General features: G+C 57.1%; 2 protein-coding genes across 2 annotated transcripts; both read right to left on the reverse strand.

Moving 5' to 3' along the window:
- Positions 1-1,146: 1,146 nt before the first annotated feature.
- LOC104256702 (multidrug and toxin extrusion protein 1) lies at positions 1,147-7,377 on the reverse strand. The gene is made up of 17 exons (XM_059829519.1): positions 7,207-7,377; positions 6,734-6,835; positions 6,475-6,543; positions 6,066-6,214; positions 5,910-5,952; positions 5,736-5,780; positions 5,256-5,353; positions 4,962-5,059; positions 4,319-4,432; positions 4,137-4,204; positions 3,765-3,873; positions 3,508-3,583; positions 3,360-3,429; positions 2,891-3,023; positions 2,423-2,517; positions 1,781-1,928; positions 1,147-1,372 (listed from the first exon to the last, which is right to left on the reverse strand). The coding sequence occupies exons 1-17, from the start codon at positions 7,375-7,377 to the stop codon at positions 1,152-1,154; spliced, it is 1,809 nt and encodes a 602-aa protein (XP_059685502.1). The 3' UTR covers positions 1,147-1,151.
- A 1,965-nt stretch (positions 7,378-9,342) lies between these two features.
- Positions 9,343-18,309, reverse strand: LOC104264886 (multidrug and toxin extrusion protein 2). Its single transcript, XM_059829520.1, has 17 exons — positions 18,196-18,309; positions 16,225-16,326; positions 15,607-15,675; positions 15,098-15,246; positions 14,896-14,938; positions 14,138-14,182; positions 13,631-13,728; positions 13,282-13,379; positions 12,865-12,978; positions 12,558-12,625; positions 12,181-12,289; positions 12,009-12,084; positions 11,610-11,679; positions 10,822-10,954; positions 10,314-10,408; positions 9,988-10,069; positions 9,343-9,578 (listed from the first exon to the last, which is right to left on the reverse strand). Exons 1-17 carry the CDS (start codon positions 18,307-18,309, stop codon positions 9,343-9,345), a joined length of 1,701 nt encoding a protein of 566 aa, XP_059685503.1.
- Positions 18,310-23,253: the final 4,944 nt, after the last annotated feature.

Below are 23,253 nucleotides of genomic sequence, written 5' to 3' on the forward strand. Positions count from 1 at the left end.
AAATAGGAACCCATCTAAAAGCTCTTGGGAATGGAGAAATCATTTGTCACAAGGGTATCAAAACAAAGCCAGTTGTTACTGAGCCTGTTATGTCTCGCGTGATCCCCATGGCTCTGTTTTGATACCCTTGTGACAAAGGATTCCCCTGTTCAGCTGTCTCATACCAGCAATAAGCCTAACAAAATGTGGGTCTTACTGGTGGGAACAGTCCAGGCTGGTTGTCCCCAGCAGCCTGCCCAGAGCAGAGGGAAAGAGCCTCCAAGAACCTGCAGCATCCCATCTTTGAAAGGACTCGTGACCCAACGGGTAATGTTTCGTTGCAGGGGAAACCACCTTCAGCCACCCAAGGTGTGCAAAGGCTGCCTGAGGTGACAGCAAAGGCTTTTTGAGCCGTGGCCGCACGCTGCCCCAAGCACTTGAGGAGTGCCAGGGACCATCGCGCTGCTGGTGCACTGCGTTTGGGGCTGCTGGGGGGAACGACAGGAGCATTGCTGTGACCAGAGTCCCAGGTCTGGGGAGGTCCTTGGCCAGAGTGGCTGAGGAGCCAGCCGCCTCATCTGTAATTGTATTTCCATTTTTTTAATTGGTTTACTGGTAGTCTTTTACCTCCAGACTTGTAACTGAAAGCTGACCTTGAGCCTTGCTGAATAAAACCTTTGTTTTACCGCGAAGGCCACCTGGGGCAGGGCGAGACCCACGTGCCCCGAGCTCCCGCACGGGCTGCAGCCCCCGGCGTCGGATGTTCCCCTGCTCCGGCCCAAGCCCTGCCCTCAGCCTCCACCCAAAGGAGCCAGCCTGAGTCTAGCTGGGTTTATTCTTTATTTGGCATTTGTCACGGAGCAGCGGTGTGAGCCGGGCTGTGCTCGGCTCTGGTCGGCGGCTGCTAGCCGGCAGCGTGGGCTGGAGGGGGTTACCCGCACGCTTGGTGTGTGTCAGGCAGCGCAGAGCAGCGTTTTGGGTGTGGAGCAGCCGCAGTGCCTGTTCCTGAGCGATGTCTGAGCAGATGCTGCCGGATGCTGACGGGGACCCTTTGGCTCCCGTGGTACAGGGGTGTGCTGGATCCTCTCGCTGGCCGGTCTGTGCTATGTATGTCCATCCGTCAGAAGGGGCTCTTGCCCCCAAAGCAGAGTCCCCAGAGTCCCCGGTGCGAGTCAGTGTTTGCTGGTCGTCAGCTTTACGACAATGCCAAGCACAAGTACTGTGACGGCTGCGGCCGCTGCCAGCCCGCGCCGGATGATCAGCTCCTTGGTGGCCATGGTGGTGGCCAGAGGGGACGTGGCCAGTGTGGCTTCTTGGGGCTCCAGCTGGTACGTCGGTCCCTCCATCCTGGTGATGCCCGTGAGCACAACGCCATTCTGTGCATCCACTCCCGCTGCAAGGAGAATGGGGCAGCGTTGCTGAGGGCTTTTGGGGGGATTGAAGGGTTTTTTGGGAGGGTTTTGTCTGAGGTCTGAAAGCACATTACGAGCAGCCCGGAGTGTGGAGATCTCCAGGGCTCGACGGAGCTTCGGTGGGACCTGGTCTCTGCAAGGTGAGAACTGCCCAGGTGCCCCGTCCCTCCAGGTCATCCCCCTGCCAGCCTCCGTCACCCTCCCGAGCCCACCCTCGAAATTACTGTTTTCCCAGTAACGGAGGACATCACCAGTGCTACACTGCACCCCCATTTCGTGGGTTTGTTCCTGGCTTATGTGAATCCTTGGGGACCCTTCCCGGACCCAAACCCACTACCGCACGCAGTGCCGAGCTCCCCCATCCCGCCGTGCCCGGCTCCTGGCCATACCTACACACCCCCGCACCGCCATGGCCGGGGGGTAAGCGTGAGGTGGTGGGGCTGGCCCCGCACCAGAGGGAAGCGCCTTGCAGGAGTGTTCGGGGCCCGGGTTTGGCTCCTCTGGCAGCGGCTGGGTCACTCCTGCACGGCGCTGAGCCTGGGGGAGGGAACAGGCTGGGTTTAGCCGGCAGCACGTGGTGCGGGAAATTCCCACCGAGCAAAGCCAACACGTCGCCTCTCATGGGGTTTGTCTGGCTGGAAATGGCACTGTGTAGGTGAAAGATGCCCGAAATTAGAGATTCTGGCTGGTGGAAACCCCGGACCTGTTGGGGTACAAGGTGATGCTCCGGGCTGCAGGGTTGAGGTAGCCACAGTCAGCCCATCTGCTTTGTGCTTCAAGTCCCCAGCCAAGGATGGCACAAGGTGCAGAGGGAAACCCTGAGGCTGTTGAGCGCATGTATGGGAGGGGGCTGAATACAGGGACGTGGTCATGGGAGCACTGGGTTTTGCTGGGGGCACAGGAGGACAGCCCTGGGCAGCTCTGGCCTGTGGGATCGGGCCCATGATGATGTCTCATCCCGCTGCCATCCCAGCCAAGGCACTGAAGACCTTCCTGCTGGCAGGGCGCGATGCTGTGGGCGCACGGGTTACCTCCTCGGCCGCCTTCCTCCAGTCCATGCGGGAGATGTAGGCGATGAAGCAGGTGCAGAGGATGAAGACGCAGACGAGCATGCTGAGCCACAGGCCTGCGGAGGGCACGCCGCCGTCAGCCGGGTGCCGCGGCCAGAGTAAACCCAACCAAGTCGTCAACTCAGGACAGTGAGTCAAGAAAGGGGATGTCACCGAGGTCAGCAGGGACACGGGGATCGGGTGGCCCTGGGCACCTGCTGTGGGGCTGCCCAGCAGACCTGGCGGTGGTTGCTTTTTCCCAGTACAATTAAAAGCTCTCAGCAGTTGCAGGGACCATCCCAGTCCACCCCAGTATGGCCAGTCCCCAGCCAGGTAGGAGGGCAGAGCCAGGCGGGAGGGTCATGGCGAGCCATCGGTGGAGCTGGGGGAGCCGCATCTACTCACGGGGGATTTGGGAGCATGCAGAGCTGCATGCCCGGGGGTCAGTACCTATGACGCCGATCCTGGCCACAAAGAGCAGCACGGCTCCCAGCGGCAGGCCCACACCGTAGTAGCTCACGGCGTTGAGGATGGCACCGAATTTCTGCTTGCCTATGCCTCTGAGCACCCCGCTGCAGGCGCCCTGCCGGGGAGAGGGAGACGGGCTGGGGCCAGGGCCGGGAGCGATGCCTTGGCCAAATTCAGGGCTCCACCGCTGCCTGGGGGCTGGTGAACCAGCCTGGTGATGAATCAGCTCCCCCCCTCCACCTGGTTATTTCTGTGGCCCTGCCCCGTCCTGTGGGTAGGCATCTCTTTGTGCACTTGGTGTTTTCTAAGGGGTGACCCCAGGAGCTCTGCAGGGTCCCGGTGGGTGAGACGGTGCCCACCCGCAGCCTGAGGGACCCCTGACTGACCCCCTGCGATGCTGCCGCTCAGCACCGAGGTCCCCACCGACCACACAGCATCCCCAGGGACTTACACACATGGCTTCAAACAAGTGGAAGACAATGTAGACAGGTATGACCCAGGACACCAAGTCAATGATCTCCCTGGGGACAGAGAAGAGCCAACGATCACTTTTGGGAACCAGCCTCTGCACACCGGGGCTGAGAGCTGAGGACACTCACTTGTCGCGGGTGAAGATGTATCCCAGCACGTCCTTTGTGGCGGCTAAAACAGCCCCCACAGCTATGCAAAAAGCCCCTGAAAAACAGAGCAAAGTGCTGAGCCTGGCCCAGCCGTGACGGGGAGCTCGGGAGGAGCCGACGGGAGAGCGCGGGGGACACTGGTGTGTGCTGCGGGCAGAGAACTGCAAACGCTCCCTGCTCCTGCTGTGCCTGGAAGGAGCCCCGGCAAAGGCTTCCCAGCACGCAGGCGGCCTGACCTGTGCAGAGCAGGCTGGTGGAGGAGGACCTCTTGGCTGTCTCGATGTCGCCGGCGCCCAGCGCGTTCCCCACCTGCACGCTGGCGGCCGTGCCGAGCCCCAAAGGGATCTGTAACCACAGGGCTGAGGCTCACGTGTGCGTCCGGGTAATGGGGCCATTGCAGCAACAGCTGAATAACCACCCGGCAGAGAGGGAGACGGAGTTCAGGATTTAATTTAAAAAATCTCCGTAGGGATGGATAGGCAGGAGGAGGGAGAGGCTTAAGCGCAGAGGGGGAAGACCGAGATTTGCTGGAGCTGATTTTTGCTGGGTGTCTGTACTGGACTGTCCCTCGGGAGCCCTGGTCGGAAATAATAACCCCCAGCCCTTACCATGAAAGCGACAACGGACACCTCGTAGATGATGGACTGGGCGGAGAGCTCTATGACGCTCAGCAGGCCTGGGGGAGAGGAGGGGGTCAGTGCTGGGTTCAGGTGCTCAGCGGAGAGCCGCTCTCACTCCCCACGACTGCCATGGACGCCGCTTTGGGTCACAACTCCCCCTCTCCGCTGACCTATCAAGAAGCTCCCGATTTCGTAGGTCCACCACTCGATGCACGTCATGAGCATGCTGGGGACAGCCAGGGAGGTGAAGCTGTCCCACTCCAGCAGGCACTCACTGGACCAGCCTGCAGCGAGGAGAAACGTCACCTGATGGATGACCAGACTGGCCACGTGTTACATCCTCGCGAGCACCCAAGGCAGCCAGAGGTGCATTCCTGTTTGCAGAGCTGCCAGGGCAATACTCCTCAGCTCCATAGGACCTCCAGCAGCAAAGCGCGCACATACGAGCTCTGCTGATGCCATCCTGTGGGCCACAGAGTAGTGCAACCCTCAGTTTGTCCCTCCCGGAGCAGAGCGTCTAAGGACAACCTCGTGCTTACGTCTGTGCTCATCCGGCTTTGAGGCTGAACCCTACAAAGCCTCAGCAGAAAGTTTCATTTCTCCAGAATTAATGTTTACTGCCCAGCACGGTGCTCTGCCAACACTTGCGCATGACGTGGTGCCACCGAAGCAGCACCACGTTCCCGGGGCGTACCGGGCTGAGGTTAATATTTCACCATCGCGACTAACAGAATTCATTTGGTAGAAGTGGTGGAAGATTCATGAATTCTTGTGTAAGGCAGGACCCAGAGGGAGCTGGGGAGATGCCCTTACCTCCCCAGGTCTTCACATGGAGTTTCTTGCCTATAATATACAGGAACAAGAAAATGGTTTGTGAATACTGTGCAACGGTGTTGGCCCAGGCAGAGCCCCTGGAAAGGAAATGAGAAAGGTCATCAGCATCCTGCTCACGCCTCCCTAGATCGGGGTGCCAGAGCATAACGTCCCGCTGTGCCCCCACGAGCGCCGGATGCTCGGCCATGCCTGGTGGTGCTGACATCCCTGAAAAGTCCCTTGCCATTGCCAGGTGTTGCGTTTTCCCCTCCGTGGGACGCGGACGCTACTCACACGATGCCCAAGTGGAGCACGTAGATGAAGACGCAGTTTGCAATCACGTTGATGACGTTGCCGATGACCCCGCTCAGCAACAGCGGCCACATGATCATCTACAAAGAGGAGGAGATGGGCACTACGGCACCTTCACAAAAGCTTCGGGAGAGAGGTGTGAAGGTCCCCCCGCCAGTCCTGCACTCAGCAGCTTTCCCAGCCAAAAAATAAACTTCTGATGATGTTGCCTGCTTGGAAAATGAGTGTGTTGGAGGTAAATTCCTGATGTGGGGAAGTGTGGTCCATCAGGGAGATGGATACAACTGGCTGTGGGATGGGGTGATCTCCAGGGACAGAGCTGCTCCGGGGCACCCAGGCGGTGGTGGGGATAAACGCTGCCTCGCCACTGGGAACAGCGAGCGCAAAAACCCCAGGTGGACAGTCGAGGGGAGCCCCGAGCCAGGGCTGACCCTCCATGGGTGCAAGGGCTGCAGGACCCACCTGGTTCTGCAGGTATCTCGTCTCCAGGTTATACAGAAAAACCGCCTGAAAAGGAAATTGGTGGATGAGAAGAGGCCAGCGCTGAGCAGGGGCTGTGCTGCCGCGGTGGAAAATAGGAGCAGGATGGCCAGTCCCCATGTGTGGCCAGCATCCAGGGTGCCCACAGGGACTCACCGGGAGAGCAGGGACAAACGCCATCACGTAGCGCTGGGTTAACCTGGGGGGACACGGGAGGTATGGTCAGCGAGGGGCCACGGCCAACCATCTCCCCAGTCCCACCACGGCACGGAGGGATGAGGCAGTGGTGTCTGGGCCACGGGACCACCCGACCTGGAGACCTCGGGGTCCTGGCGGATGAGGAGCAGGAGCTGCTCGATGTTGATGAGGATGGCGCAGCAGGGGAAGCAGCAGAGCAGGAGGATGAGGGTGGCACGCTGCAGGATCACCCCCACGCGCAGCAGGTTCTTGCTGCCATAGGTCTGCAAGGTGAGAGGACGGTGAGCTCTGCGGTGCTACCAGCACGCTGGGGCTGGCGGGACGGGGACCCCACAGAGCATGGAGCAGCTCTGACCACCCGGGAAGGATTTGGTATTTTAAGGGGAGCGCAGAGCTCCCTGTTACGGTGGACAAGATTCCCAGGTTGCAGGTGCAGCCGGGGTGCAATGCAGCACCTGGACGGCATCAGCCAATGCTGGAAAACCCTGTGTCTCCAGGACAAGTGCCAGCATCTCTTACCCACCTGCGATATCAAGGTGTCACATGCCGAAGACAAACCATAACCTACAGAGATGGCAGTAACATTTATAACCTGGAAACAGGAGATTAAAAAAAAAGAGCGTATGAGCATTTAAGACTTTTAGGTAGGGAGAGGGGCTAAAAGGAAAAGTGGGAGTCTGAAATCTCCTCTGTCCTTGTCTGCGTCCGTTCCCGTATCCCGTCCCAGCGTCAGCGGGTGGGAGCTGGTGCCCGGCACCGGGGCAGCCCCCGGGAATGCTTACAGCGATGGCCAGCGTGACGGAGGCCAGCTCGACCTTGCCCAGGTGGCCGCAGAATATGGAGCTGACGAGGTGTATCAGGAATATCAGCAACTGGATCAGGATCTAAGCGTGGGGAAGAGGAGAGGCGAAGGTGAGAGATGGAGGTGAGCAGAGGCGGCCATGCCGGGGGGAGACCTCCAGGCCAGAGCACGGCATGGGATGGGAGGGGAAGGCGGCTGTACGCATCCAGCCGAGTGCATGTAACCAGTCAAGCAACCCAATCCCCCAACACGTCAGGTGAAGCTAATCTGAGGTTTCAAGCCCCTTTCCAGGTGTTTAGCAGCACCCCGGGTCCATCTTCTCCGGGAGCTGTTGGAGGTCTCATGTCGGCTGGGCTCCGCTGGCTACGGGACCCGCTCCCCAGGGTGCCCGCGGCATTGGGCTGTGGTTGCAGCCACCCCAAAATGCCAGTGCTCTCCTCCTGGGGTCCTTACCAGCGGCCCCGCCAGCACCAGCAGCTTCTTTGCATCCTCCCAGAAATTGTCCGGGACCAGGCGCTGAAGCCAGCGGCGTTTCTTCCCGCAGCTGCCGGGTGTGAGATCGTGCTGGCCAGCGGCCATCGCCTCGCTGAAGCCATTCTCCTCGGGGAGGTTCGCCTGCTTCATGCTGCCGCTCTGCCAGGGGAATGAAACAACCCTCTTCCTCCGCGCTCTGTTAAAACCACCCTGCCAGGGTGAGCAATGTGTAACCACGGTGGGGTGAACTTCAGCCGGGGCTGGGCGAGCCGACTGTGTGCTCCCTGCAGTCGGCAGCCGGGTTGGCGATGGGAAGTGCAGGCAGTGGGTCAGGGCAGGGCACGGAGTCGGGAGCCCCGTGAGAGTCCTGTGCGCCGCTGCGGGCAGGGCGGAGGAGCCCGGACGTGCGGTGCAAGGTGCTTGCTGCCTGCCCCGAGCCAGTGTAGGGACTGAGTCTTCACAAATCGCTCCCGCGAGCCCTCCTACCTCTCTCCTGCTTTGCCGCGGCTCCGCCGGCCGGTGGGCTGGAGGGTCGTCCTCCTCTTCCAGCAGCGATGGAGGATTCATAGGTCCATGTGCGGTCTCCTGTGAGCTGCTGCTTGCAGTGGCGGGCCGCTGCCCGTCTCAGCCCCTCTCATCACAGCGCGGCAGTGGCCAAGACAAGCCGGCCCCATTGGCTCCAGCTGTCGGCCTTGCACAGTACGGTACGGCAGCATCAGGTTTCACCGGCACCGCTCTGCCAGGCCAAATATAGCATCCTGCCTTGGCCCACGGCAGGGTAGGGGAGCTGCCGCCACGGCACAGACCCTCTCCTGTGCAGAGCGGGAGGTGGGCTCTGGTGGGATGGCGTAGCCCACAGGGCAGAGCGAGGCAGGCTTCCTCCTCTCCCCAGGCTCTGATCCCAAAGCTGCCTCGACTCTGAGCAGGGCATAGTCTGCCACATCCTCCCCGTATCTGGGCAGGGGCTGCTGAGGTCAGGGTTGATGGCTGTTTCAAGCTCCTTTATGTCACGTCTTTTCATTCCCAGCCTACAGGCAACCAGTGCCAGGAGAGTTGTGGGGCGACAGGGAGGAGCCGTGCACCAGCTGTATGCAGTATTCACCTCCAAGGGCTGAGCACGTGCCAGTGGCAGAGGCAGTGGCCTCACAGCTGTCACACAGCTACAGGTAAGAGCCTGGGACTGGTCCCGAGGGGCTGAGTGCTGGGGTGGGTGGGCAGTGCTGGGGCATCTGCATTCAGACATACGGCAGTTCCTTGACGGCTCTGTAGGGCTGTGCACCACACCACCCTCTCCCATGCGGCGCAGCAACAGTGAGGGAGCATCAAGGTGCACAAGCCCTGCTTGTACCTGAGGGGAGTGGTGTGCTCTGTGAGCCCAGCTAAAACAAGCCCTGGGCTACCGCTGCACCCAGAGCCAGCCCGCCACGCTGCACAAACCAGGTAGACATCTCCTCTCCAACAGTTCAGTCATGCCAATGACCCGGGTCACGCTCACACCACATTAACAGCCCAACATTTACTCAGAAAACTTTATTGTATCAAAATCCCACCTTACAAAAGTGCAAAGAAGAGTTGCTTTAGGCCCTGTGCCTGCCACACAGGAGGGAGAGCAGGGCCAGCAGCAGTCAGAGCAGTCAGCCATCATCCAACAAAATGAGCCTTGCTCTGTGCTGCGGCAGTGGTAGCGAGTGGGCTCTGCCACGCCGAGATGCTGGCACAGGTTGGTGCGTGAGGAAACACGCTGTGGGCAGCAAGAGCCTCTGCCATTAGCAAATGACATGGACAAATGGCCCCAGGGAGTAGGAAGCAGGACAGCAGCAGAAGGTCCCTGTCTCCTTCCCAGGGCCAGCCCTAGGATACACTCCCACCTACCACGAGTGACATCCTGGTGCAGTGCAGGAGAGGGACCAGCTCTCAAGCACCTTCATCCCAGGTGCCACATCCTCACCCCCTTAAGAACTCTGCGTGTGGGATAAAATATTGTGAGTTAACCAGAAACTGAGCAAAATGACTCTTTACAAGGACCTGAGGGGGAATTCCTTCCCCCACACCATCTTCCTGGGACATTACCACATGTCCTCCTGCTCTGTGCACAGCTCCCCAGTGTCACTGGTTCTAGCCATTGCCGGTCAGGAGCCGGACCAGTATGCCCACCAGCAGGACAGCGATGGCGGCGGCAGCAGCCAGCATGCGGCGGATGATCAGGGCCCTCCACACCCCAGCGGGAGGAGCAGGGATGACAGCAGGCTCCTCCTGTGTGATGAGCTCGTGGTCAGGTTGCCTCTCACCTCCCACGATGCTCTCAGGCAGGACCACAGTGTCCACGGTGTCTGTGTCAACGGAGATGTAATCTGTGCAACAGAGAGGCAAGTACTGCAGGGAAGCCGAGCTGCAGAGTCAGGGGAGCCCAGTCTGATGCCGCACAAGCGCTAGTGACAGTCCCGAGGGTCCTTTCCCAAGGCTCTGGGACACTGGGACATGCCGCAGCAAAGTGGCAGATGTTCCCAGGTAAGGCAGACACTGGCTGGCAGTCCAGGCTCTTCCCTGAAGCAGCCAGGGTGGTGACAGGGATAATGGGGTATCTTGTACCCCATTCCTAAGTACAGAAGTGCCACTGGCCTGGGACCAGCACCAGACACTGTGCTCCTTCCAGCCACCTCAGCCTGCAGGACAGACACGCAGCTGCCACGACTGTGAAGGAAAGGAAGCGTTGGGTGGAGAATTTGGGCTCCCTCCCTGTTGTCAGGCCCCGTTACATACCCACAGCAGATGTTTTGTTAGCAGCTGTGCCATTGGAGTTCACATCTTCCAGCTGTTTTTTCAGTCCAGCTCGGACTTGAGCCTGAAAACACCCAGAAGAGTTGCTCTTCTCAGAGCAAGGACATCCTGCCCAGCCAAGCAAACCTGAGCCTCCTCCCTCCACTCTCCCAAAGCAAGCATGCTCAGCACCAAATTGCTCCTCTGCTACAGGAGAGGGATAGATCCCACTTCACTTTTGCCTCCCCCCAGAGGGCTGTGGCATTGTCCTGGGACAGGAGCTCACCTAGCACCTTTTAAGAGTTACAAGAGAGAAGCACAAGTCTCACCTCTTCTGCAGCTTTCTTCCAATCCATGCGCATGACAAAAGCCGAGAAGGAAAGGGCTTGCAGAGAGATGCAAATGATCATCCCCACCCACAGACCTGCAGGATGGAAAGTTACTTCAGGGAGGGCTTGAAGAAAGCCTGCTTTTGCCAGCCGCTGCCAAAATGCCCAAGGACTTCAGTGAGTCAGATTATCACCCCGTGTCTAACCCAGTCTCGATGGGAGAGCTGCTCTGAGGGGCAGTGAGAGGAAACAGCTCCTGGGGGAGTCCCATGCTGGGAGCAAGCCTGGATTTACTGGGACATCTCAGCCCCATTTGCTGGAGGCTACTCAGAGCCTGCCTCAGATAAACACTTCAGTGTGCAATCCAGCCCCACCAAGCCAAAGGAGGATCCGAGCACAAGTTCCAGGGCTGAGCCTTTGCTCAAGGCACAGGGTTTGGCCCAGCAGAAGCAGTGCTGGAAGCTCGTACAAAGCCAGACTCCCAATGCCAAACGGAGGACACACATACCCAACACCCCCATCTTGGCCGCAAACATCAGTGAGATGCCGATGGGCAGGCCGATGGCGTAATAGCCGATGGCGTTGGCGATAGCACCCATCTTCTGCTTCCCTGTGCCCCGCAGCACGCCGCCACAGGTCGCCTAAGGAAAGCGGGCAGAGGGATCAATACATGGGACAGCACGTGCCATGGAAGGTACCGCCGCAGGAGCTCTGGGCTATGGCACGGGCCTGTGAATAGGGGAACCCACAGCACTGTCCCGCAAAGCCAAGAGGGACCAAAGCTGCATCACAGAGCACACAGTGCAGGGCTCCTCTTGTTCCAGCTGCCGACCCAGGCGCAGAACGTGGAGCTGTCTGCAGTCTCCGAGAGGCATGCCAGCGGTCCCCATAGTGCTTTCCACACTGCCTGGGTTCCTCTCCCAGGGAGATGACAGGAGGAAACAGGCTGAAATTATTACCTAACAAGTTGTATGAGCACTGCTGCTATGCTGTGAATACCTGATATCTCTGAAGATCCAGCTGCTCACTTGTGCTGCTCTGACAAGCTAATAAAAAGCTAAAGCCTTGCCAGGGCGAAAAGAGGGAGAAAGAACTGGGTTGTTTGCAGCAATGCTAACAGGCAACTACAAGCACAGGGGACACTGAGGTGCTATAGGTAATGCAAGTAGCTGTTTTGGCAGTTTTATCAGTTTGCTTCTCATTTTAACAGATGAGGAGTGAGCTAGAGGCAGCAATACACCCTCCGTTGCACCCCAAGCTGCAGAGAGGAATCGCTCCACATGCTGGAATACTCACTGCTGCTGCATCAAACAAGTGGAACGGAGCAAAGATGATCATCACTTTGGACACCAAGATAACGATCTCCCTGTTGGGAAGATGTACGTACTGATCAGGGAAAGCAGCACGGTCTGGTCCCGAGGGACTCTGGTTCTGACAGATCTCCCTCGGCCAGCTGCAGAGCCTGATCCCAGCCCATGAGACCTGAGGGGATGTGTGCAGCTTGGCTACCACCATGGTAGTGTCCCAGTGTCAGAAGCCTCTGTGCTGCCCAGTGACACTGGGCAGTGGGGAGAAAGCTTTGGGGAACATGTTTGCCAGATGGACGTTTATGAACTCTATCTGTCAGCAGCTTCTGGGATATAAATCACACCCTCCAAGAAGGTAATAATACTCAAAAAAAAGCTGTTAACCCACTTGTCATTGGTGAAGATGTATCCCACCACGTCCTTTAGGGTTCCCAGTAATGTTGCAACCACCACAGCAAAAACTCCTGAAAGAAAAAGAAATAGTCAAATTGCTTGCCTCAAGGGCAGCAAGTCCTACTCCTTTATTCCCCTCTGCAGGACCTGGGCGGACCTGGGCTGACCTGTGCACAGCAGCGCAGTGATGCACGACGTCTTGGCTTGCATCACATCCCCTGATCCCAAGGCATTGCCCACTCTGACACTCGCAGCCACACTGAAGCCCAGAGGTACCTGAGTAGCAGGAGACAAGGAGGAGGTGAGTGGCAATAGAGCCTGCAGCAATTCTCTTCCCTGGTAGGGAATTTGGGGCAAATCAGCATTGCTGCAGTAAAGGGATTTTCTATCTGCAGCACACCCCTGATGTGCAGCTGAACAGCAGACCTGAGAGTCATCACCTGCCTGGTACCAACTCCTGCTTCCCTCCCCAGCCTTGATCTGCAGGGCCATTGTTTGGGGGCTCCTCCCAGGCTGATCTTGGTTTAATACACCCAGCCCTTACCATGTACGCTGCACAGGAGAGCTCGTAGATGACAGCCTGCGCGCCCAGCTCCACCACACTGAGCAGCCCTGGAAAAGAGTCATCACTTCCTTCATTAGGGCAGAATTAAACTCCTCCTTTACTGACAAGGAGGCAGTGACGACAGGGTTCCCATCTAACAGATGCCGCGTCCTGCAGAACCAACCCTGCAGGCGAGGAGGCTGCTGGCAGGAGGTGCTCTGGGGACACACTCAAGAGGCAGCCACCAGAGCAGGCATGGCTGGAAGATGACCTGTTGAACCAGAGGAAAAAGAGGATTTGGACTCACCTGCCAGGAAACTCCCGATCTCAAAAGTCCACCATTCAATACACATCATGAGCATGCTGGGTACCGCCAGCCAGATAAAGGAGCCCCAGTCCAGGAGGCAGTCCCTGGTCCAACCTGCAATGAGACGGTGAGGCAGAATGAATGCACGTTTTCTGGACACTGAGGACAACCACCAGAAGCCATAGCTCCCAGGACATCAGCTTAGTCTTGCTGTACCACGGTGCATTTCTGACCCAGGGTGATCAACAAGAACGTACTGGGGGTTACAGTAGGGCCTTGGGGTTGTGGCTACAGCATCTACCCACCATTGAGGGGAGGGTAATCCCTTTGTCAGACCTATGCCGTGGGTGCTGGTGACAGTGCCAAATCCCCAGGGCCAGACACTGGTATTTTGAAGGATTAAGCTATGAACAGTACCTCCCCAAGTCTCCACGTGGATCTTCTTCCACCACACGTAAAGGAAGAGGAGAATGGCCTGGGTGTACTGAGAAACAGTGTTAGCCCAGGCAGAGCCCCTGGGGAGAGAGATACAGGCAGATTTCAAACAGCATCCTCCTCCACCACCTCCTCAGCTACAGCAGAAGAGAGCTGGTGGCACCCCTACAAGCCTTGCTGCAGATATGGGGCAGATCCCTCCAGCCTTCTCTTTCCAGGTTGGTTGGCTGGGGGCAGAGGGCAGCAGAATTGGGCACCCAGGACACCCCTACAGCCCCGAGCAAACCCCTGCACCCAGGGAGAGGCTGTCACCTCCTCTGCTCACACTTACACCATGCCCAGCTTCAGCGCATATAGGAAGAAGGCGTTCATGGCCACATTGAGTATGTTGGCTGCAATCCCCGTCCACACCTGAGGCAAAATGATCTCCTGCAAGCCAAGGAAAGACTTTGGAGTTTGCTTCCCCAGCACTGCCCAAGGCCCCATCCAGCAAACAGAAGGGAGACCCTTCATCAATGCCTAAGGAGAAAGCCAAGAAGGCAGCTCCTGTTTCAGATAAAGCTAGATTGTGTTAGACGTGCAGGAGGCAGCACGCAGGGCTCAAGAGCTAGTGCAATCAATGAAATGCAGAGTTGGGAGGTAGCAGTGGGGAAATGGAGCAAGCAAAGGGTGGTTCCCGCAAGCTCTCCCTGCCCTGCAGGGCTGGCTCAGGGCTTTGCATCACACATTCCTCAGCCCAGCTCTCCCCAGAACAGGATGAACTTAGATCCCCAACTTTATCCATGTTCCTAGGACCACCTTTAATCTGTGGCCCAGAACCTGGTTAGTTATACAATACCTGACTTAATAAATATCTTGTCTGCAGCTGGTACAGAAACGCCGCCTGCAAAAGTCAGGATTAATTTCATCAGCACCACCGCACTATGGTTCAACAACCAGCTACCGTTTAACGCTCACAGATAAGGTCCTTCCTCAGCTCCCCCCCCCCACCCTCTCAGGGTGCCCCAGCCAGGCACACTGCCTGACACCCTACTCCTGCGCTCTGGTTGAAGCGTGGCATCTGCCAACACTGGCTGCACCCCAAGCCAAGAGTAACAAAAGGCACCTCCCATTCCCACTGGGAAGAGAGATGAGTCTCCAAATGGGAAACCTCCTATGCTTCCTCATCAGCACAAGACAGCCTGGAAGCCTTGGAATAAAGGATTAGCCTTATTCCCCAGGGGTACTGCTCCTCGTTTTAGAGGAGTCAGAGTAACTAGCCAAGAGCCCAGCAGCTATGAGTGTGTGCGAACAGCAAGCTGCAGCCTTTATCTCGGGATATCTCAGGAGCCCCTGGTTCCAACGTCCATCACCAGTTACGTGTTGTACAGAGACGTGGCCTGCAGTAAAAGCCTTTGCACAGTAAGATGAAAGAGTGCATGTTTGCTGGTCCAGCAGCTGCTGGCCAATATGCATCTGTTAAGGCTTAAGATCAAGGGGCACGTTGTAAAACCCTAAACCATGCTGCCCTGCGATCCACAGAGCAAAGACCCTCTCTCATTTCCCCAAATGTTACTAAGGGATCCAGAGCTTCTAACAGCTTTAGCAGCAACTTACAGGAAGCGCTGGAATAAAGATCATCACGTAGACCTGAGTTAACCTGGAAAGAGAGTTGTTTCCCCAGTTAATGATACAGCAAAGCAAGAGCCAAGCCAAGCAGCGTTGCACTCAAGCTCTACGGAGCTTTGATTTCAACACTACATGGCAACTCAGCCACAGCCAAATGTCTGATCCAGAAGGGCTCGATCTCACCCCTGACCTGGAGACCTCAGGGTCCTGTTGGATGAGCAGGAGGATCCGCTCGGTGTTGATGAAGAGCGCCCAGCAAGGGAAGCAGCACAGCAGCAGGATGAGGATCCCCCGCTGCAGGATGGTGCCCACCTGCTTCAGGTTCTTGCCGCCATACGTCTGAGTCAGGAGAGAGGACCAAGGTGAGTGTTGCAAGGAACCAAAGGGCTTGGGCAAATGCTCGGGACCCAGGGCAGCAACGGGCTGGTTAAACGCATTTCCCATGCCCTGCAGTGGCTAGTGCCAGGCTGGGTGGGTATAACTGGCTCTCAGGTGGATTGCACATCCCTTTGCTGCCCCGGCACAACCCAGGGCTCTTTGGGGGAGCTGCAGGGAGGGAGCAGGCTCCAGCCAGTGCATCTGTAGCCCCATGCCAGCTGGCAGCTGCCATCCTCCCACCCTTTGCGCCCAGATCACACTGCACAGGAGTCAAGACACCACCAATCCAACCAGGCACAAGAAAGGGGAGCTGCTACTGACCTGGGACATCAGTGTGTCACATGCTGAGGCTAAACCAGAACCGATGGAGATGCCTGTTACGTTGATAACCTGGAGGAGAGACAAAGGATTTGGGTTGCAAGGGAGGGTAACAGGAGGGCTGGCCCAAAGCCCTGTGTCCCTCCCAGCTGGGTGGGGAGACAGGTCTGCTATGAGTTTTTGGGAAGTTTCCAGCCCTTCTCTATTTCTTGGAATAACATATTCTTGTTACCTAAATAGCCTCTTCTCTCCTCTGGTGTGGAAAAGGATCCTCTAGCAAGGGGTGACTATCTGAAGGACCACAAACAGTGCTGCTCCTAGCCACATGCACACGCCTAGGTCTGGCGGTCCAGAGAGCTGGTCGCAGGCTCCAGCTCCCTGCCCAGGTGCTGGCCTTGCACTGGCACAGTCACTGACTGCTCAGTTCCCATCTCCTGCCTGTGCTCAGGGCAAAAGAACGAATGATTTGGTGGCTGCAATGTTTGTGTTGCATCAGGCTGTCCCTACGCACAGGGTCCTCACATACACACTCCTACAGGACTTTCCCCCCCCCCCTCCCTTTTTTTTGGTGACACATAATTTTTATGCTCTGAATCACAGCAAAATCAGAGTAATACATACAGACACGGCCAGCGTCACAGCATCCAGCTCGGCTTTCCCCAGGTGGCCACAGAAGATGGAGCTGACCACGCTGATCAGGAACCCCAGCAGCTGGGCGACAAACTAGGATGGAAGGAGGAAAAGACGGTGAGATGAGGACTGATTAGCACTTGAGGAACACCACCCCTCCCTTGGGAAACGGACCATGAACAGTCGGCTTTCCTGGTGTCACTGCAGCGCCTCGCCTCAAGGCCAGGGCTCTGCTGTCCTGGGAACCCGGCGCTGCTGGGGCAGAGCAGCCAGCTCTAGGGCTTGCGCAGGCTCTCGGTGGCTTTGTCTTTCAAAGCGGGCCTCTACCTGCCCTGTGGTGTTATGCAGCTAATCTGACAGATGACCTTGATTACGTGGGGCTTAACGGCTTCACTAGAAATCCTCTTTTCCAGGATGAAAGATACGTGGAGAGGGTAAAATCAAAAATCCCAATTTTTTTTGCACTTCTGTGCATCTGGGGAAAACTCTCCTCCCACACCGCAATGTCCTTTCCTCCTGGAGAGATGCCAAGTCCAGTCTGCTTGTTCCTTGCCAAGGGCTACAGCATAACGATGCTGTAGCAGAGATTGCACTCCAGACCTCATTTTCCCTTGGCAAAAGGGCGGCCCCTCTACAGGTGTCCGAGGCACGGAGTTATGGCACAGCTAGAACCAGATGGTAGGAGTTAGAAACGTTTATAGCCGCTGAGGGGTGGGCACGGCTGGAGACCATGCCCAGGGTCTGCTCATGCTCCTTTCCACCCAGCAGTTGGCAAGCCAAGAACCCAGCGCTGCTGGAGAACCAGCTCCTGCGGGGTCAGACAAAGAACAGAACAAAACCTTTTCCTCTCCAGACCTCCCACCGCTCCTGCAGATGCAGTCCTCCTGCCAGGCCTGGACACGTTCAACCTGCTGTGAGTAATCCCCGCAGGAGGGGTCCATACCTCCACGATCGTTCCAGTGCAGGGTTTGACATGAAATGAGAATTCACTAATCACAGCTGTAGGTTTGGTTTTGAGGTTATCTGCGCACACAAAGCGGCGAGCTGTGCCGCAGGTGGAATGGCTGAGGGGACTGAGCTAGGGCTGATGTATTCAGCCACAGGAACTGAAACCCGTCTATACTTCCTCTGCCGCCTGATCACAGCAGGTCAACGCTTCGATGTCAGGGAGGGCATCTCCGAGAAGTTCACCAGTTGGTACTTATTTACCGGATAGAGCATAAAACTTCACGCGCAATGGGTTTAGAACAGGATGCATCTCCTTCCAGCCAAACGACAGGCCAGGGAGGATTTCGGGACAGCGAGCCATGGGGTACCTTTGCACCCAGAGTCTGCCGGAAGGGCTGGCCAAGGAAGCGGCATCAAGCGAAGCGACTTGCTTGTTGCTCAGGGGGTACCTGGCAATGCCGGGGCTGCAGACTGGTTTCACAGAGCAATTTAACAGCTTATCCCCCTCCCCAAGCCCACCGCTCTTCTTTCAAAGCCGTGCTGCCAGGCCCTGCTGGAGCGGGACGCATGGATCAAGCTGGACAGCACCAGGAATTCCGGTGGCAAAGAAGCCCTTGGACGAGCATTCAGGGATGAATGGTGGCGGTTTAATTCCAGCTGTGCCTTCAGCAGGCTAGCACGCACGGGCTGCGGGAGGCAGGGACCGGGCTGGCCCCGGTGCGGCCGGGCGGGGAGGTGAAAGCCGGGGCTGCGGAGCCGTGCCCGGAGGCTGAAGGGAGACGAAGCGGCGGCATGGCAGGGCAGGGCTCAGCCCGCTCCGGACGCGCTCGCGGTGCCGGCCGGGGGCCCGCGGTCCCCTCCACAGCCCGGGGTGGCCGGACACGCTGCCAGGCTCCGGGCGCCCGAGCCCCGCGGCGATGGCGGTCCCCGGCCCCTCGCCTCAGCGCCCCGGCCGTGACCCGGGAGGGCGCCCGCCCCCGCCCCCGTCCCCGTCCCCTGCGCCCCGGCTCTCACCACGGGCCCCGCCAGCCGGGCCAGCTCGCAGCTCTCCCGCCGGGCACCCGCGGGCAGGAGGCGCCGGGCACCCCGCAGGCACCGCGCTGCCGCGCCGCCCACCGCCGCCGCCATGGGCCGCGCCGCCGCTGCTGCCGCCGCCACCCGCACGCCTTATGGGCACGGCCGGGGCCGGCTCCCCGCCCCCGCGGGGCTGCCGCCTGTGGGCGGCGCGGCACGGCACGGCACGGCACGGCACGGCACGGTCCCCTGCGTGCACCGGCTTAGGGCTGGGGACCCTCCGCCGACCGAGGAGGGGGAGCCCAACCTCCGTGCTCCGGCCGCGGGTCGGGGACCCCTCCGTGGGGAGACAGGAGCTGGGGACTCCCCCCCCCCCGTGTTGGCCAGGGTCAAAGCCCACCGTGAGTTTTTGGGGGGGCTTGGGGACCCCCCTATGTGTGTTGGTAAGGGACTTGGGGCCCTGCTGTGTGGGGAGCAGAGGTCCCCCCTATTTGTTAACCAACATCTAGAGCCCTCCTACGTGTTGGCTGTGGGATGGGGCCCCCCCTGGGGATCCCACAGACATTGAGCAGGGATTCACCCGCGGTCCAGAGCCCCCCACCCCAGGTGGTGGCTATGGATTGGGGACCCGCTTGTGGGGCGATGGCTTGGGACCCCCGATGTGCTGGCTGTGGGCTGGGGACCCCAACATAGGGGCCTGTCAAAGGCAGGGATGTCTCAGCACATCCTCCAGGACCAAAGGGATGTTCCCCTCTGCCATCAGCATTGCAGAATCGCAGAATCACAGAATCACTACGGTTGGAAATGACCTGTAAGACCATCAAGTCCAACCATCACCCCAACCCCACCATGCCCACTAAACCATGTCCCACAATGCCACGTCCACACATTCCTTGAACCCCTCCAGTGATGGTGACTCCACCACCTCCCTGGGCAGTTTATTCCAGTGTCTCACCACTCTCTCAGTAAATAAATTTCTCCTAATATCCAGCATGAACCTCCCCTGGCGCAACTTGAGGCCATTTCCTCTTGTCCTGTCACTTGTCACTTGGGAGAAGAGACCAACACCCACCTCTCTGCAACCCCCCTTCAGGTAGTTGTAGAGAGTGATAAGGTCTCCCCTCAGCCTCCTCTTCTCCAGACTGAACATTACAATAACGGGGGGGCAGCTGCTCCAGGCAGCCTCCCCCTCTCCTCCACCCACCCACCGACACCTCACCAACGTGGTGGCCTGGGGATCGCCCTCCGAACCAGGGAATCCCACCCAGCAGGCAGCGTGCAAAGGTTTGAAGGGGGGGCTGCCGGACCCCACGTTTGGCCGGGGTGCCCATGGCCATGTTTGCCCGGCACCTGGGAAGAAGAGGCCTTGGTGTGGGTGGGAGCTCGGGTTGTTACAGGAGTGACATTCTATCTAAGCGCAGGAGCTTGTAACCGAGTAGCTGTAACCAAATCTATTTCTAATGCACGGAAAATTACACTGGAAAGTGGGGCTTGGGTTTACAGCTGTTTAAATGCCGCCTTGGTGCCTTATAGCTGTGGTGTCACCACCCAGAAATGTAAAGTCTCGTTAATGTTTCACTCACACCCCCCCCCCCCCCCCGTTCCTTTAGGTATAATGTGACATCATGAAAAATTATGTAATAGCAGGGGTGAGTCATAGCCACGCTGATTTTATGTGCCATGATGAAATCAGGGTATCTCAGGACAGAAGAGTGCCTGATGCTGCTACAGTCTGGTCTTAAGTTCCTCCTGATTTTGGTGGTAGTCAAGGGGGAAAGAGCAACTTGCAAAATTTACCTGAAGTTTTTTCTTCAAGAAACACATGGTTCAGTGTAGCCAGAGGATTTTAATCACAGATCACCAAAACCTTTTCACAAAGGAGGAAAGAACAATGTAAAATTCAATGTAAAGTTTGGGAGCATAATTTAACTTTGGAACAGTTTCTTCTTCCTTTGGCGGTGTCCACATCACCGCGACCCACCCTGGGTGGCTCGGGCCACCCTGATGCGCTCCGCAGCGGGCACAGGCTGAGCTCAGCTAAACGCTCTGCTCCTCCAACGGGGAAAAGCAGAGGAACAAACTGACCTGCAGAACGGAAACACGCTGGGCCAACATTTTCAGACACAGACACTTCAAGTCAGATTCTTACATTAATGTTTCAGAAACTTGAGGCCTTTCCTGCCCTGGCTGCTCAGCGCGCTCACCATCCAGTGCGCTCAGCTGCAGACGGGACTGCTCAGCACAACTGAAAAGAGGCTAAAAAGAGATTTTTCATGCTGATGTTAAGACAGCCAGCGTGCAAACCTCTGCCGCATCATCTGAGGGTGGAAAATGGACTGAAGAAATGAAAGAGGTGTCACTCCAGCCTCGTGCTAGGTAAAAGGAAGCAAGTATCGCTGGTGTTTGCTCCAAATGGCGTGGCTTTGTGCAACGGCTGCCCCTTCTCTCCGTGATCCTTCCTTCCCCTGTGGCCGGCAGAGCAGCGGGGCAGCTGAGTGCACGTGCCGCAGCCTGTGCTGCCTGAGGGACGGCACTGCAGTGGCACCTATGAAGAAATAGAAGTAGTTAGCAGCAAACGATGTGTGTCCTGGCTGGTAGTGCGACTGCTGTCACCAGCCTGGCTGTGAGACGGCCAGAGGGTTCCTGCGGTGCCCTTATCTCGCGTGGAGGCAGGAGGGGAAATGATAAGGCTCGGATGGTGCCATTCGTGGTCCTCAACAATCAGCGCAAGTGTAAGTCCCTTTGAAGTTTACTTGTGCCCCTGCTGAGATCAATACCCTGGGCTGGCAAAGAGGAGGGAGAGAATCAGGCAGAAACCTGGAGAAAAGGACTTTGAAAAGAATAGGGGGAACTTTGAAAAGGCTTAAGGTAGAAATGTTACCTCCCAGCCCCAAGAGCCTGGTATGGACTAGCCAGCCTCTAGAGAGCCAAATACACGTGGACGGGCTGTGAGTGAACCCCCCCCTTCTTGTGTTTTGCTGCTGCTGTTTGAAATCAACTACATTTGCTTTCAGAAGAGCTGTTTTGTGTTTCCGTGCTCACACGTGGATCCCAGCATTGCTGGGAAGCAGCAGAACGGGCACCCCGGGACCTGGTCTGATGAGCGGGGGTGCCCCGAGGTCTCCCCTGTCTCCAGCATGACAGATCCAGACTTTGCCAGCTGCCCGGCAAGATTTGGCAGGGCTCATCTGCCGGAGCCCCCAGACAGATGGGGAGGGTCAAAGGTACCTCTAGCCTCGCACGGAGCTGCCCTCAGCAATCCAGATATTAACAGTATTGCAACACCAGTTGGAAGAATCTGAAGGGTCAAATTCCTTCAGAGCGTAACATGGTTGAACTCGGTCGTTTGAGACCTCCAGCAAATTTGGAGCAGCATTTGGAAGGCTGATACCTTAACACAGACCTGTTTAAAGGAGTTAATGTGTGACCAGCTACAAACCATCTGGAGCAGACAGATGGCCTGCCCTGTTGGAGCTGGTTTCGGCAGCTGGGACCTCGTGCACTTCTGGATGTGAATCCAGAAGAAAGCAGCTGAGGGGAGAAGGATTGCAGTTGCTTGCATCATCTGTAGAGCAGAATCAGGCCTTTTTTTCTGCAGATTTTCAGTAGGATGACTATTTCTCTAGATATATATGCCCATATTCTGAAACACAGCCAACATCCCGTTACTAAAATAAACTCCACAAATGTACCGTGTCTGGAACCGTTGCGATTAAGAGCTACCAAATAAGAAAAATGTCAGAACACAATGGATTTATGTCAAATGCTCAGCTGTTTGAAGAGTGTCCCTTTCTTTTAAGGGACCTTGCTGCTGGCTGATGGCCAGATACTGTGGAAAATCCACTCCCCTCCGTGCAATCTGGAGTTCACAATACAGCTAAATTAAAAACTAAAGAGCCTTTTGCAATCAACTTAGTTTTTATCTGAGCGCCGCACCATAGGATCAGATGATCAGAGCTGTCAGTGGATACAGCACACAGATTTGGGGCTTGTCAACAGGGAGAACGAACCAGAATAGCCGTCTTCAGCTGGCTCCCCTCGCGTGATGATCTGACTGCAAAGAAAGTTACTGTATTTTGGAGTAGTGAGTGCATTAGCAAAACATGCTAATGATTTTAGGTAGCCTCTCTACTGGCTACACAGGGATGTTTTTTTCTGTTTAACCCCTCATAAGTGTTCTCAGGTCCATCCTGCAGATTGATGAGGCTTCCCCGGACCCAGGAGAATCGGTGTTGCACTGCTGCCTGCATCTCCAAGGTATAATTAATGTTCAAGAAGGTTCAACAACATAATGTCTATTAATGTTTTAAATGCTGCTGGCTGGTGATGCAGCTGCTGCACTGAAGAGGGTACAGGATCTGCGGTTACATGGCTGCCAGCAAGGTTGAACTCTTGTCCATGAAGGAGAGCTGCCGACTTACCCTGGCTGGGGAGCAGGCAGCTCTCAGTGGTCTCTAATTATCCTGGGTGTTCTCATTGCCCGTAACCGCTATTTTTTTTTGCACAGGCGGTCACATGAACAGGACTGTTCACATCATTAGTTGTCCCAGCTTGCTAGCGCAGACATGCCTCTGTAAGAAGGATTACAGAGAAGCTCAAAACCCATGTTTACAGTGGATGGAATTTGTCCAAAAGGCAGTTGCTTGTTTTAAAAAAAAGCAATGAGAAATCTAGCGGCTCACTGGCACCCACAAGCCTCGCACGGCCTCCGTACCTCCGCACCGCTGCACGTCCGCTGCTGGGTGCTGCTGCCTGCCCGTGCCCCTGCAGTGCTGTGGGTGCGGGGGACTGATGCGGGGCTCGTTTTGTGGCCTTCCCAAGGACTGCCATTAAGCAGACCGGGCTTTTGCTGCTGTTGGTAAATAGGAGTTTTCTTTGATGGCTTTGGCGCGGTGGCTGTAGGGTAACTCAGCTGCTGCTGTAAAAGACACCCTGAGTGTACCTTTCTTTTTGCTGCCGTGGGTGTCGTTTGCTCGGTCCCATGAGCCTGTATCCCCCCAGCTCGGTATCAGCGGCTGTGGGCAGAAGCCGCAAAGCCTGACCAGCTTCCCCAGCTGA

This window comes from Gavia stellata, chromosome 25 (genome assembly GCF_030936135.1).
Source record: "Gavia stellata isolate bGavSte3 chromosome 25, bGavSte3.hap2, whole genome shotgun sequence".
NCBI classification, from domain to species: domain Eukaryota; kingdom Metazoa; phylum Chordata; class Aves; order Gaviiformes; family Gaviidae; genus Gavia; species Gavia stellata.

Coding starts and splice junctions, on each gene's coding strand:
- LOC104256702 (XM_059829519.1), bottom strand. CDS start 7,377: ATGAAGCAGGCGAACCTCCCCGAGGAGAATGGCTTCAGCGAGGCGATG. Junction 3,584..3,764: donor CACCAGCCTGCTCTGCACAG/GTCAGGCCGCCT, acceptor TCTGTTTTTCAG/GGGCTTTTTGCATAGCTGTG. Junction 1,929..2,422: donor GGAGGAAGGCGGCCGAGGAG/GTAACCCGTGCG, acceptor TCCCTCCCCCAG/GCTCAGCGCCGTGCAGGAGT.
- LOC104264886 (XM_059829520.1), bottom strand. CDS start 18,309: ATGGCGGCGGCGGTGGGCGGCGCGGCAGCGCGGTGCCTGCGGGGTGCC. Junction 12,290..12,557: donor TCTCCTGTGCAGCGTACATG/GTAAGGGCTGGG, acceptor CCTGCTACTCAG/GTACCTCTGGGCTTCAGTGT. Junction 10,070..10,313: donor GGAAGAAAGCTGCAGAAGAG/GTGAGACTTGTG, acceptor GGGTGTTTTCAG/GCTCAAGTCCGAGCTGGACT.